Below are 15,505 nucleotides of genomic sequence, written 5' to 3' on the forward strand. Positions count from 1 at the left end.
GAGAGATGGAGAGAGAGGAAGGGAGGGAGGGAAGGAAGAAGGAAGGAATGTAGAGGGGGAGGTAGATTGGGAGGGAGAGAGGAAGGAATAGAGAGAGGGAAGGTGAAGAAGAAGGAAGGGAGAGAGAGAGGGGGAGAAGGAGGAAGAAGGGAGGGAGAGCACGAAGGAAGAAGATAGAGACAGAGAAAAGAGAAGAGAGAAGAGGGAGAGAGTGAGAGAAAGGGGGAGGGGGGAGCCTGTTGCTGCCAATATGTCAAATCATATAATAAACAGTTTTAAGCCAAAGGACAAAGCCTCATAATGCATTTGGAGAAATAAATTTTCCATCAATTGGTGAAATTCCTAAAGTAAATAAGGAATACTATATCACTGAATAAAAAAAATCAACTATGACAACCACTGACTCATGATTCAGGTAACTTTTAATAGAAAATCATCTGCTGCAGCAGGATTAAAACAAAGTGCACATATGATTCCTAACCTCAACACTCTAACCCCTCTTAACAATGTAGTGTATAACAACATAATAACACAACCACCACTTCTGTTAGTAAAAGCTTGTTTTCTATTGCTGCAAGAATACTTCACATATCCATAGCAATAAGGACTGTGTTCTACAGAGAATGTTTCATAATACATCTTATATATATATATGTATATATATACACTTAGAAGAGTACAGTACCTCTTGATCTACAAAGAAACAGATCTATTATAAAAGAAATCTTTGGTACTTTTATCATAGTTATGAGAGTAATAAACTGTTCAAATTTTGTGTCAAACAACTCTGAAAGCTAAAAGCAGTTACATGTGATAATTATGTCTCAGGTGACATTCTGTAACAACTTACTTTACTAAAGGTCATGTACAATCAAATTAATTTAAGGCAAATAAAAAAATTGCATAATAGTCTAGATTTGAACAGCTTCTGAAGACATTAAATTAAAATTCAAGTATTAAAACCTTCCCCACAGCTTTGCACTGAGTGGCATTACTGTACAATAGGGAAAGATTGCATTCCAGATATGTTAACTATCTTACCAACTTCCAAGCTTCACTTAAAGTAACCAAATAAGCTAGCATTACACAACATTCTTCCTCCCATTACATATATCAAATTTATAAAAATATATGAAAATCTGATTGTATGCTACCATAGGTGTGTACCAAAGATAAGGGTAAGTTACAATGAGTAAGAGATAATCGTTTACATAAAAATTCAGGTGTTCAACATCTTACCAAATGAGACAATAACAGGAGAGGGTTGAATCTGAATAAAAATTGGTAGGATTTGTTGGATGACTCTTGACAGGTAACAGAACAACTGACGGAGTGCCATGGGAAAAGGGGGAGGGGGGCTAGTGGTTTGACCACAATGCAGTAGAACCACTGACCATTTGAAGCTCAAAGCAAGTCATTCTGCAAACTCTCATGAGTCGATGAACAGACTTGATTAGTAATAGAATTCCATCAGTGCTATAACAAGGTTTAAGTACAAATATACCCAAAACTACACTGTTTTCCAAGCTGAAATTATTTATGTGACAAAAAAAAATCCCTTTAAATATACAATAGATCCTTAGCTTAGTTACTGGTTAGGTTATAGGTAAAACAAAATCAGAGATTACAGCATTCAAAAGTGTATATGTTGGATAGTGCAATTTGCAGCATGATTTGCCTTTCAGAATTCTTTTCTAATTCTTTACAAGGCCTACTGCAATTCTGAGTTGGTCAAACCTTGATCATCTGTGATATGAATGAAAAAGTGAAAACATAATTGACACTGAAATTAACTTAATTTTTAACATTTCTCTACAGGTAAATTTAATTAACTATTTCACATAAATTTACATATAACACTGAATTCTTTAAAAATGTTCTTTCAATGCAAAAAATTAACTTATGACAAGCTAGATATATGAATAATAATAATCATGGTCACCTGAAGTTCACTAATGGGATACTCGCTGCCCTATAGAGGCAGGCAATGGTCCCTGGGCCCTCCTATACATCTTTCTGGTAATAAACATTGGACTGGTGTCAGTGTTGTATTGTTGTGGGATGTTTCTGTCACTGGCTTATAGATTAGGAGAGGAACAGCCACCAATTGTCAGGTCTCTTTATATGAAACAAGGAAATAAAGTCAAAGCTGATAGAGATCTTGGGCCCAATTTGGGGAATGTCAGTCTTCCTGATGGAGATGAAGGTGTTGACAGGTTTTGAAGGCTGGTGGCAAAGTGATGATTCTTCCTGATGTTCGTCTTGCAGGACTGCTACTTGCAAGTACCTGTCACTGGTTTTAGTAGACATTTTTTCATCTTTATATCCTTCAGAACAAATAATTTTATCTTGTAATTCCAAGGCTTTACTTTTATCTAGAATGCTATTAACAAAACATCAATATTGACTCAAGATTACTGGAAACCCACAGCCCTGCAACAGCTGGGAAATGCTGTGATGTATTAGAGATATTTTCATATCACTGGCTTATAGTAATAACAGAAGGGGAACTGCGGCTAGTTGTCAACTCTCCTTATGTAAAACAAGTAGAAGAAAAGTAATTGAAGTCGAGAGAAAGAGAGAGAATGAGAGAGAGAGTGCAAAGAAGAGAGAAAAGAGATATGTATATATGCATGTATATATAAATAATATATATATATATATGAGCACACACACATATATCTTGGGCCCAGTCCAAAGATCTTACCAGTTCTCAGAAATACACCTCCTGATGGATTTGAAGGTGTTGATGTGTGGCAAGGAGACATTCTTTCTAATATCTGCCTTGCAGGACCATCACTTGCAGGTACCAGCCATTGGTCGTCTATATAAATATATAGACTTAGCTGGCTACCTCCCTAATAAGGGAGAAGAGGCCCTTGCCGTGTGTGTGTGTGTATTTACCTAGTTGTATCTTACGGGAAAGGGAGCTACACTTGTGGTGTCCCATCTTTGTATCTCGCAGTGTCTAGTTTGCTCTTAAATTCATGTATAGTGTTTGCAAACACTATTTTTTCATCCAGTTTGTTCCAGACATCCACCACTCTGTGTGGAAAGCTGTTTTTTTTAGGTCTCTTCTATAACTCTCCTCTTGTATTTCTCTTATCCCAATTTAGTAAGTCTTCCCTTTCAAGGACTTCCATGCCTTTCATGATTCTATAGATGGTTAGCAAATCATCTCTTTCTCTTCTTTGTTACAGAGTCAGTAATTCCAGTTTTGAAATCTCTCCTCATATGACAGTTTTGAAAGTATTAGGGCCTTCTTCTTAGTTGTGCGTGTGTGTGTGTGATTCACCATGGTCCTGGATCACGTGTTGTGTGTGTGTATTTACCTAGTTGTACTATACGGGAGGGGAGCTATGCTCGTGGTGACCCGTTTTTGTATCTCACAAGATCTAGTTTGTTTTTAAATTCTTGTATTGTGTTTGCACATACTGATTTTTCATCCAATTTGATCCATATATCTATCACTCTGTGTGTGTCTGTGAGTGTATTTACCTAGTTGTATTTTGCAGAAGATCTATGCTCGTAGGGATCCACAGTTGTATCTTTCCACATCCAGTTCTTTCTTAAAGTCATGTATAGTTTTAGCACTCACTGTTTTCTCTTTCAATTTATTCCATGTATCTATCACTCTATGTGGAAAGCTATTCTTTTTCAGATCTCTTCTGTAACTGTTCTTAGGTTTCTTCTTGTGTCCCCTTGTATTTCTTCTGTCCCCTTTAAGTAGATTATCCCTGTCAAGGATTTCCATCCCTTTCATAATTCTGTATATGGATATCAAATTGCCTCTTTCTCTTCTTTGCTCCAGAGTTAATAAGTTTAGTTTGTCCAATCTTTGTTCGTATGTCAACATGCTGAGTGTTGGTGCCATCTTTGTTAGTGCTCTTTGAATTCTTTCTAGTTTCTTTGTTTTTTTTTTGCACTGGGTGTCCATAGTGATGCTGCATACTCTAATTTTGGTCTTATCAGTGTAACTAGGATTTTCTTCACCATTTTCTTGTCCATGTAGTCAAAGGCCACTTTCATTGATCTAATTAAGTTGTGGGTTTCTCCAACTATTTTGTTTACATGTTTGTCTGGTGTCATGTCATTTAAAATGATCACTCCTAGATCTCTTTCTGAATTTGCTTTAGTAACTTCTTTTGTTCCAATTTTGTATTTACCGGCTATTCTATTTTTGCTTTTTCCAAATTCCATTATACTACATTTTTTAATGTTGAAATTCACTTCGTTCTTTTTACTCCAATTCCAGACTTTGTCCAGATCTCCCTAAAAAGATACATTTCTCCATAGGTCCTCTCCACCCTTCACTGTCATCTCCTTCCAACAGATTTCTTTTCAGTTAAAAGTCTCCCATAAGAACCAAGTTACCTCTGTCCTTTAGTATCTCGTTTAATGAGTGCCTTATATCTTATAACATTTTTGAATGCTCATTCTTTTTCCAAGAGCCCATTTTTGGGGGCACATAAATAACCACAAACTTTCTAATTCTAATGTTTCTGTCTTTGACATTTATCATGATCATTTCCACATTGTTTTTACCCTCAGTAACTTTTGTCACATTCAAGTTTTTATTGGCCAAGAACATGATTCCTCCTCTCTGTTTCTTGTTTCTGTTTTTAATCCAATAATTGTATAACACGTATCCAACACTATTAGGTGGTATTGGAACCTTTAATTTTGTCTCCACAATTCCCATTATGATTGGTTTTTCATCTGACAGGTAGTCATTTAGTTCATTCAATCGTGCGATTAATCCGTCAATGTTAGTACAGACGCTCCTCTACTTATGTTCATTCGTTTTACGTTTTTTCGATTTTAAGTTTGACCTGACTGGAAAAAATAAAAAAATAATAATAATAGTAATAATAATAATAATAATAATTTTTTTTTAGTGAATTTTTGAGTTTAGCGCTCTCTCCGTAGTACGACACGTTCAAACGATACTTACGCATGATTCTGCATCCCTTGTTTACATGGCACAAATGACAGACTGAATGTGCCTTGCCTCCTCCTCCTCCTCCCCCTCCTCCTTCTCCTCCTCCATCTCACTTTATGTTGCTTGAATTTAATTTATTTGAAATTAATGTTATTATTTTACAATGTTATGTTTATAATTAATCATTTAGGGGTGTTTTATAAGATACGGTAATAGAATTTATGGATGTATAGTACAGTATGAACGGTCATACATTATTGGAACGTACAGTAACAACTTACGTTCATTTTCACGTAATGTTTGGCCGTTCGGAACGTAACTAAAATGTAAGTTGAGGAGTGTCTGTAGGCCATTTTTAATTTTTTCTTTCTTCATCTTGTTTTCTCTTTTTGTTTTGCCCATTCCGATGTACCATTTTCTCATCCTAATGTCTATGACCCTCCAATAGAACTATTTGCTTTCAGTCTCCATTCTCTTCGTGTTTTTTCCTTAGCTTCATCTTTTATTATTTTCTCAACACTCATTTCTCTTTTTGTCCATATCTTGTTGTAGTGTTTACTCCTTGCCAACTTATTTGCTTTCTCTAATATGCCTTCTACTACCATTTACGATCTTAGTTTTATCTTTAGTGGTCAATTTCTTTCCTTAGAATATTGTCTCATTCTATATACTTCTATATCTTTCTCTACTTCCAGGTCACCACCTTGCATTTCTTTTAGAGTTAATATTGCCATTTCTTTTTCTGCTTTTTCTCTCATGTACCTCACCAGACCATGTTTTATCCTTACTCCATATACAATAATTTTTTTTTCTATCCACTGTATCTCTAACCCAATTTGCCTTTTTTTTAATTACTTGAATGATTGTACCTTTTGCATTTTCCTGCATCTGTTGTCATACTATTTCTTTAAAGGCAATTTCTTAATTTTCTCTGTTTTCCTTTAATTTCTTAATATTTAGCATACTTTCCTCACCTATGTTTTCTTTAATTCTTTCAGTCATTTCTTGTATTTTGTTATTTACCTCTTTTTTTCAAGTTATCACTATTGGTAGTCTCATTAATCTTCATTTTTTTATTTTCACATTTAACTTCTATTACATGACTCGGTGGTGCGGTTGGTAAAGTCCCCGACTGTCACTACAGTGGTCTGGGTTTGAATCCTGCCCTGGGCTGAAATAATTTCAGTATTGCTGCACTTCGAGTTGTTACTCCAACTCTTGTGGGCAGGGACTTGGGGGTGGGTGTGTGTGGGTGTGTGTGTGTAAGGTCACAGCATTACCCATAGATCAGTCATACGAACTCTGAGCTCTCTTCCTGGAGGGAAATAGCTGTCGATCACGGGTCCAACATGTGACCCAAAGACCAAGGTGAACACATATAATTTTTTATTATCTTGAATTTGTTAAACATTCCATTAATTCTACAACCTCCTTTCTTAGTTCAATGACTTCGTTTGCCCACCATTTTCTATTATTACTCATTTCCCTTTCCATGTCTAAGATTCAACTCAAATTTCTTCTTTCATACTTACCAAAACCGGAAAAGGAGTCTTCATTATACAGTTTAAATCTTGCTGGTGTTTTTAGACCTCTGTTTACATTGTGCTTTGGCAACATTGTTTTTATTTCTTGCATTTTCTCTTATTAAATTAAACTATCACTGCAGAGAAATTATTTTGGGTAATCACAATTGCTCTTCTCCCATTCAATACAAACCAGGCATCCCATTTTCCTTACACTATTAAGAATTTTCATCTTCTTTGGCAGCCAACATAGCTCAAGTGAGAAGATGTTGATAGTTTGGAAGCTTTTGTGTGTGTGTGTGTGTGTGTGTGTGATTCACCATGGTCCTGGATCATGTGTTGTGTGTGTATATGTGTATGTACACAAATACTCACATATGCATATACACAATATATTCAATACTAGAAGTGCAATTCAGACCATGTCTATGGTCATTAAATGACATATGAATATCCCTTTGCATGTTAAGCCATTTCATGAACTTCTGCATCACAATTATTCTATGGAAATATATTACTTATGGATAAAGAATTGTAACCTTCTCCTCCTCTCCTTCCTTGTTATTGAAACAGAATGGAAAGTAAAGATAACAATACCCAGAAACAGTGTGACCAAGTGGACAATCATTTCTACCACAGGTCAAGGTTTTGGGCCAACCTCATTTGTTTCTTGCGGGCAATGCTGCTGCTGTTCCTCCTCCATCTTTGGGTTTTCTTGGAGGAGGTAGTGGGCTTTCAGGTGGGGTAGACTGTGGATGGCAAGAGGAATGTTGAGTATGAGAGTAACTGGGTGTGGGTCCACCAGGACTGGCCGTTGAGGACACAGGTGTTGGTTGTGTTGGAGGTGCAAGAGACACACCATGAACATTGGAGGACACTTTGCGACTGGATTTGAAGGACAATTTCTTGTTACCTCTTGGGGAGGATACTGAAGAATTTGAAGTACTATGGTCTGTGAAGGCATCTGGCATCAAAATATCTGCAAAAAAATTAAAATAATTGAAGAAAAATTCACCCTCAATTAATCAATCTATTAGTGTAAGATAATACATTTTGAGTTCTCCTAGTGAAGTAATTCTATGATGTTGTTTGTAGAGAGTGAAAGCAGGGCAGTGTATGACAATGTGTTTTGAATTTTCTATGTGGTGATTCCATTTGGGACACTTGCTAACTGATGCCAAGTCAAATCTGCATTGGAGCTACTTTAGTACTGGGTGATGATCTGATTGTATGCTCCTGTTGCTCTTATATACCTTGGAAGTGATTTCTATTCTGGATTAATTCCAGGTATTTGAGGTAAAGGTGGGACTTCGTCAGGGATGTGTTGTGTTGCCCTGGCTGTTCAATTTATACATGGATGGGGTGTTACAAGAGATAAATGCAAGGGTAGTGGGCCTGGGATTGGAGATGATTAAAGAAAATGGAGAAAAGTGGGAGATAAGCCAGCTGTTGTTTGCGGATGACACTTCGCTTGTAGCAGGATCAGTGGAGGGATTGAGGAAGTTAGTGACACAGTTTGGGAAAGTGTGCAAAAGAAGGATGTTGAAGATAAATGTGGGTAAAATTAAGGTGATGAGATATACATGGGGAGAAAATGGAAGCAGACTGGAAGTGAGTATTAAGGAAGAGAGACTGGAGGAAGTGGATAGTTTTAGATACTTGGGTGTGAATGTGGTGGGAAAGGGAGGAGTGGAGGTAGAATGTAGATTGATAGAAGCGAGTAAATGCCTTGGGGGATTAAAAAGTGTAATGAGAAATAGACATTTGGGAATGGATGCTAAGAGGAGATTGTATTTACCTAGTTGTATGAAGGGGTGATTGTGCCAACAGCATGGAAAGAATGAGTGAAGAAAGACTAGTAAAAGAGATGTGGAAGCCAGAGTTGGAAGGAGTGAACATGAGGGGTCGACCTAAGATGAGATGGATGGAAGGGGTAAAAGGGGTTTTGAGAAAGAGGAATGACAGGAGAGGACAGGAGACAGGGGTGGATGGAGAATAGTTGTATATGGATGATGCTGTGATGCATGTGGTGGAATGGGTGGGGGATGGGGGGTGAGGGAGTAAGTGTGGGAAATAATTTGATGCAGCCCGAAGGGATTTCTGTCTTCTCCTTTTCTGCATGAGGGGACAGAGAGGGGAGGTCACCAATTTAATGAAGCAGCCTTGCTGTGGATGTGCTGTGTCTTGTGACACTGCTTCTGACCCTGGGCAGTGGGCGAGATGCAGGGATGACCCGTCATCTAGGAGGTGCCAAGATAAGAGGGAGGGAAGAAAGTGGAAGGGAGTGGAGTGTGATAGGAATGGAATGGGTGGGAGTGGATTTTATGGCCTTGTTTTTTTTTGCTATCTCCCTTATCAAGAGGAAAAAAGCCTTTGGTATATGTATGTATGTTTGGTGAAGTTGGTCTAGTTATATGTATTTGTTTTATGACCTGTGTGTGTGTGATTTTGGATGAAGTATGGTGGAATATTGATGGAAAGGTTGTTGCAGATCAATCAGTTCAATGCCTTGGGTTGTTCTTGAAACAGACCTACAGCCCTCAGTTAACCAATAATGGCCTCCAGTTTGGCCCACATGTCATTCAATGAGGATATGTTGTTGCTGTCTGGATAGGGTGACAACATGGGAAGTATAGGATGAGGTGTTCAATATCTACTGGGAGGTAACTGCATCTGGGACAAATTGAATTTGTGACCAGACCAATTCTCACTTGATACTTCTTTAGTGCTGGGTGGTGGCTTGAATACAACTGTGCCACAGTAATTCTTGTCTGCTGGGAGAGCAGTTCTCAGTAAGGCTATTGTATGGGGGAGTATGATGTAGTACTGAGCTTGGGGGCTCTATTTTGGAGAACTTGCTTTGTGATCTGGGTGTGTTTAGGGTTGGAGCATTGCTGCATTGCTTCTGACCCATGCAGTGGGTGGAAGACAGGGATGACCCTTCATCCATGAGGAGCTATGATGATAAGGAAACAATAGGTAGTGGATAGGAGTGGAATGGATAACAGTGGGTTTGTGCATTGGCTGGCTACCTCCCTTGTAAGGGGATCTCTTGGTTTATAGGTATTTTACCTAGTTGTATTATACGGGAAGGGAGCTATGCTCGTGGTGACCCATCTTTGTATCTTTCAGCATCAAGTTTTTTCTTAAAATCTTGAATAGTATTTGCACACACTGTTTCTTTATCTAAGTTATTCCAGGTATCCAGTACTCTGTGTGGGAAGCTATTCTTTTTCCGATCTCTTCTATAGTTATCCTTTTTGAGTTTCTTTTCATGACCTCTTGTTTTTCCACTGTCATTTTTTAGTAAATCATTCCTATCAAGGATTTCCATTCCTTTCATGATTCTAAATATAGTCAGTAGATCACCTCTTTCTCTTCTCTGCTCCAGTGTTGGTAGTTCCAATTTCGATAATCTTTGTTCGTATGTTAATTTGGAAAGAGCTGGTGCCAACTTTGTCATTGCTCTCTGTATTCTTTCTAGTTTTCTTATATTCTTTTTAGTACTGGGTGACCATAAAGTCACTGCGTATTCCAGTTTTGGTCTAATCAATGTAACTAATATTTTTTTTAATAATTTCTTCATCCAAGTAATCAAATGCCACTTTCATTGACCTTAATAGGTTGAAGGTTTCTCCAACTATTTTGTTTATATGTTTGTCCGGTGTCACATCTTTGCTGATTATTACTCCAAGGTCCCTTTCAGAGTTCACTTTCTTGATTTCTCCCTCACCAATTTTATAATTTTTTGAAATTCTGTTTTTACTTTTTCCAAACTCCATTATGCTACACTTCTTGATATTGAAGTTCACTTCCCACTTTTGACTCCATTTCCAGATTTTGTCTAGGTCTGATTGTATTGAATCACAGTCCTCTTCTGTTCTTACTTTCTTCAATATTTTTGTGTCATCTGTGAAGAAATTCATATAACATTCAACTCCTTCATCCATGTCATTTATGTATATGGTAAACATGATTGGAGCCAGCACCGACTCTTGTGGAACACCACTTATCATTTCTTCCCATTTCAAGTATTTGTCTCTAATTACTACCCTCATTTTTCTCCTAGTCAGGAAGTCTTCCATCCATTCTAATAGTTTACCTGCGATGCCACTTATTGAATTCTAATTTTCTTATTAATTTCTTGTGTGGTACTTTGTCAAATGCTTTTTGTAGGTCTAGATAGGCACAGTCTGCCCATCCATCCCTTCTATTATATCTATTAGTCTCAAGTAGAAGCAGATCAGGTTTGCTGTACATGATCTTCCTTGTCTAAATCCACATTGGTTTGGATTTAGTATAGATTTTTCTTCCAGGTGTTTAACCCATCTACTTTAGATCACTTTCTCACATATTTTAGCTACTGTGCTTGTTAGGAAGACCGGTCTGTAGTTAGTTGGATTTTCTTTGTTTCCTCCTTTATGTATTGGTACAATGTTTGCATTTTTCCAGTCTTGTGGTACCTTTCCTTCTTTGAGCGAGCATTTGATTATAGTGTGTATCTTATCTGTTAATTCTTCTACACATTCTTTTAGTATCCAAGTTGCAATTCCATCCAGAGCATGTGATTTTCTGACATCAAGGTTTTTTACTTGGTTGCTAATTTCCTTCTTTGTTACAGTTATTTCCTTCATTGGGGGGGATTTCTGTCTCTCTATTCCCTCACAGTTAGGTGTGTTCTCAATTGTGAATACCGATTTGAAGTGGTTGTTCATAACTTCTGCCATTTCCTGTTCTTCTGTATATTCATGACTTCCTTGGCACAGTTTTTTTATTTCTTGCTTGTCTTTTAGTTTACCGTTCACATATCTGTAAAATAGTTTCAGTTGTTCTTTGCATTTTTCTATTATTTCCTTTTTCTCTTCTCTGCATATTTTTACATAATCGTTTCTTTGTTTGATGTATGTTTGCCATTTGCTCGTTTTTGGGTCTTTTTTCCATTTTTTCCATGCTTTGTCTCTTTTATCCTTAGCTTCACTACATTTTTTGTTGTACCAGTTCTTTATGTATGTTCTTTCTTGCTTTTGTTGTGGTACATATTTGATTGCACCCTTATTATAAATTTCTTTTAGTATATTCCATTTCTCTTCCATCCTTGTTTCTTCATTTAGGAATTTTTGCCAGTTTGCATTACAAAAGAATTTTTTAAGTTTCTCAAAATTCGTTTTGTTGTACATTGGTCTTCCTATTCTATGTTTCTCCTTTCTTCTTAGGTCCTTTTGCTCTTTTAGTTCAAATTCTATCAGTACATGGTCACTCTTTCCTATTGGTATTTTGTAATCTATTCTGTCTACAATCTATTGTTCTCACGCAAGTATTAAATCCAATCTCGAAGGTTCCTCATTGTTTCTGTATCTGGTATTTTCCTTTATCCACTGAGTGTGTATTCAATGGTCATATCGAGTAGTATGCTGCCCCATATATCCTCTCCACTCCTCACTGTCATTTCTTCCCACATATTTCTTTTGAGTTAAAATCACCCATAATTACTGTATTTCCTCCTTTCAGTATATCAGTTAGTTCATGTTTAGTATCCTCCAACAATTTGGAATGATTGTGTTCTGTCCAGGACTGTGTTTTAGGGGGCACATATCTACTACAAATTTTCTACTTTTCATGAGGTTGTTTTCTACTTTTATTATGATTGATTCTACATTGTTTTTTCCTTCTGTTAACTTTGTCACATTTAAGTCTTTCCTGGTCAGAAATAGTACTCCCCTCCTTGTTTTTCCTTTCTATTCTTCATCCAATAGTTGTACAGTCCTTGTCCCAAAGTGTTAGGTGGTACATTACCTTTTAGTTTGGTTTCTACTATTCTCATTATGTCTGGTTTTTCTGATGCCAGTTGTTGTTGTTGTTGTCGTTCCCTAGACTGTCTGTCCGAGCAGTCCCGTCTCCCCAAGGAATGCCACAGCCGAAACTGGGTTTTCCCACAAATCCTTTATAGAGTGTATGTTGTGTTGTTTGCGTGCATGATTGTGTATAATGCAGTCTTCCATTATGTGTTGTATGGTATGGGGTGAAGTGTTACATCCTGGGCAGCTGTTCACAATGCAGTCATCCAGCCTCTTCTGGTAGCTAAGAAGTGCTGGGTGGTGGCTGCACCGCAGTCTGGCCAGGTGGACTCTGTCCTTTCGCGGGAGAGAGGATTCAGATGGGTGGATATCAGGGGGTCTGGCATGCAGCAGTGTGTTGTCTTTCAGTGTGTTAATGGAGCGGTGAGTGATATGATTATGAATATGTTTTCGGAGGCTGGTATTTGGTGGTTGTGGAGGAAGAGAAGAGAGTATCTGTGTGTGATAAAGGTCTTTGGGTGTTGTTTTAATGTTTCTTGGTGTGTGTGGGTGTTCTGCTATGTAGTGTAGTGGGTGTGATGTGTTTGTGGTGGCTGCAGCAAGTGTTTGTGTGCCTCTCATGTCGAGGTGATCCTTGACTTTGAGGACTTTTGTTTCATGGTGTAAATGGTCTGTAGGTGTTGTATTTGTGCAGCCTGTAATTGTTTTTAGGGCTTTGTTTTGTATGATCTGAAGGGTGTTGTGGTGTGTCTCACTGAGATTAGGAGCCCATGCAGGACGCATAATTCATCACTGAGCGTATGCATTGTTTGTATATTGTTGTATTAGTTTCTTTGTTTTGTCCAAATGTTGTTCCAGTGATTGACTTAAGTGCGTTAAGTCTAGGTGTGCATTTGTTTTTTATGTTTGTGATGTGTTGTTTGAAAGACATGGATGTATCGTATGTTACACCAAGAATTTTCGGTGTGTTTGTGTGTGGTATTAGAGTGTTGTTGATGTAGAGATGAAGTATGTATTTGTGTTCTTTTGTCCAGTTGGTGAGAAGTGTTGCTGTAGATTTGGTTGGAGCTGTTTTGAGTCTGTTTGTGATGAACCATGTGTTGAGTGTATCAAGGTATGGCTGGATTATTTCTGCAGCTTTGTCTGTGTTACGATGTGTGCATGTGATTGTTATGTCGTCTGCGTAGGAAGAGATTTGTATTTCTGAGGTGTCTGGTGTGGGTAAGTCATGCATGTATAGATAAAAGAGCAGTTAGATAGATAGCTTATATCTGGGGGTTACTGGTAGAGTATTGAGTTTGGTGGTCTGTCATAAATGGTTTGTTTGGTGATCTGAGTGTGGATGTTTTGTGTGGTGCTGGTGGTATGCAATTATAAATGTTTGAGTAGTATGCTGCTGGTGTAGTTTTTTGTTGCATTCTATTGGTGGTGATTGTGAGACAGTGTGATGGGTTTGTGGTGTTAAGGGTTCTGGTGTAGAATTGTGTTCCTGTCATTTAGTTGAGGCTGTGGTTACTGTAGATAAGAATAATGTACATACATATATATATATGTACCAAAGTATTTTTCACCTTTACAAAGGAGGTAGCAAAAAAACAAAGGCATAAAATCCACTCCCACCTATTCTATCCCCACATACTCCACTCCCATTCACCCCCCTCCCTCCCTCTTATCTTGGCTCCTCCTAGATGACATGAAAATAACCATAAATTCTGATATGGTACTCACGCCGTGCCTTTTCTCGAAGGTGATGCTGCTCTCCTGTTGAATAGCTGGTGGGTCTTGAAACTAAGTGGGGGTGAGGGGTTGGGGTTGCTGGTCCATCTAATAATGCAGCTGCAAGAGCTGAGCCACCACCACTTGCTCCTCCACCAACATCATACATTCTTGACGAAAAAGAAGTTCCTGTAAATTAAATCGACAGATATGAATTTTGAATGAATGAAAATATAAATCAATTAATACAAAATAAACAAATTGACTGTTCAATATGTACATGGATAGGGTGGCATGGGAGGTAAATGCAAGGGTGATGGGGAGAGGATTGGAGATGGTTAAAGAGGGTTGAAGGAAGTGGAAGATGAGCCAGTTGTTTGCCATTACCACTGTGCTTATGGCTGGGTCAGAGGAGGGTCTAAGGCAATTAATAACAGAGTTTGGGAAGGTATGTGACTGGAGGAGGAAGCTGAAAATAAATGTAAGCAAAAGCAAGGTGATGAGTTGTACAAGGGGAGAGGGTGGCAGTAAGTTGGACGTAAATGTTGTGGGAAAGAAGTTTGAGAAGGTGGATAGTTTCAATATTTCAATATTTTAAGTTAAAGTGCAGCAAGCAATGGAGGTGTGGGGATTAGGATAAGCTACAGAGAAATGTCTGTTGAGCAGGGAAGGGAGCACAAGATTGGTACGAGTGAAGAATGGTTGTGAATGGATATTAAACTGACATGGTCGGAAGGGATTTCAGCTTGTCTTCTTTATTTTCACACGAGGGGATGAATAGGAAGGGTAACCATGTAAATAAAGTGGTGGGAATAAACCATCTTCGTTGGGTCCTGTTATGCAGAAGCTGTGTCTTGCTGCACTGTTTCTGACCTGGACAGTGGGAAGGAATGGCCTTTCATCCTCAAGGAGCCATGGTAAAGGAGAAACAAATGAGTATTGGAGTGGTATGGGATGGGTGCATGCCTTGTCTGACTATCTCTCTCAGAATGGGAAAGAAGCCTTTTGGTATATAGATATATACAGTATAAGCTCTTTTAACCGGCACGAGTGGGACCAAAGACGTGCCGGAAAGGGGAAATCCCGGTTACGAGAAGGAATATTAAAAAAATACATTTATTGCCTTTATTCATAGAGTACTTAAATAAAATTCATTCAATGGCTTCACTTTTGTTGTTTATTTACCAGTATATTCATATTTATTTATCTTTATTTATTTTCATGAAATCACGTATATCTCTTTGTTTAGAATGTTTGTCTCTCTGCATTAAAAATTCATTTTGATAACAGTGAAGAGACATCACGTCCTGAGTCCCCATGTAGGTGCACTGCTCCGCAAACTTGATAAATGTTGCCAATCCTTTAGTGGCATCTTTCCACGCTACTCTTGGCTCTGGGTCATCTTCCTCTTCACTATCAGCTTCTGTTTCCTTACCATGCTTCTCCTCAATCACTGCCTGAATGATTTCGTCGTCAGTTAGTGTGGGGGTGATAGCTTCTTCATTGTCGACCTCCATCCACTCCTGAAG

General features: G+C 38.0%; 1 protein-coding gene across 4 annotated transcripts in view; it reads right to left on the reverse strand.

Moving 5' to 3' along the window:
• Window positions 1-390: 390 nt before the first annotated feature.
• LOC143025511 (ral GTPase-activating protein subunit alpha-2) overlaps window positions 391-15,505 on the reverse strand; it is a 148,020-nt gene continuing 132,905 nt past the window's right edge. For all 4 annotated transcript variants that reach the window (XM_076185291.1, XM_076185289.1, XM_076185290.1 and 1 more), the window contains 2 exons: window positions 13,989-14,165; window positions 391-7,444 (listed from right to left, as the gene is read on the reverse strand). In XM_076185291.1, the coding sequence (XP_076041406.1) occupies window positions 7,125-7,444; window positions 13,989-14,165 (497 nt within the window). In that variant the 3' untranslated portion in view covers window positions 391-7,124. The remainder of the gene's footprint in view (window positions 7,445-13,988; window positions 14,166-15,505) is intronic.

The sequence above is a fragment of the Oratosquilla oratoria genome, chromosome 5, assembly GCF_046742065.1.
Source record: "Oratosquilla oratoria isolate Oo_2021 chromosome 5, ASM4674206v1, whole genome shotgun sequence".
In the NCBI taxonomy this organism is placed as follows: Eukaryota; Metazoa; Arthropoda; class Malacostraca; order Stomatopoda; family Squillidae; genus Oratosquilla; species Oratosquilla oratoria.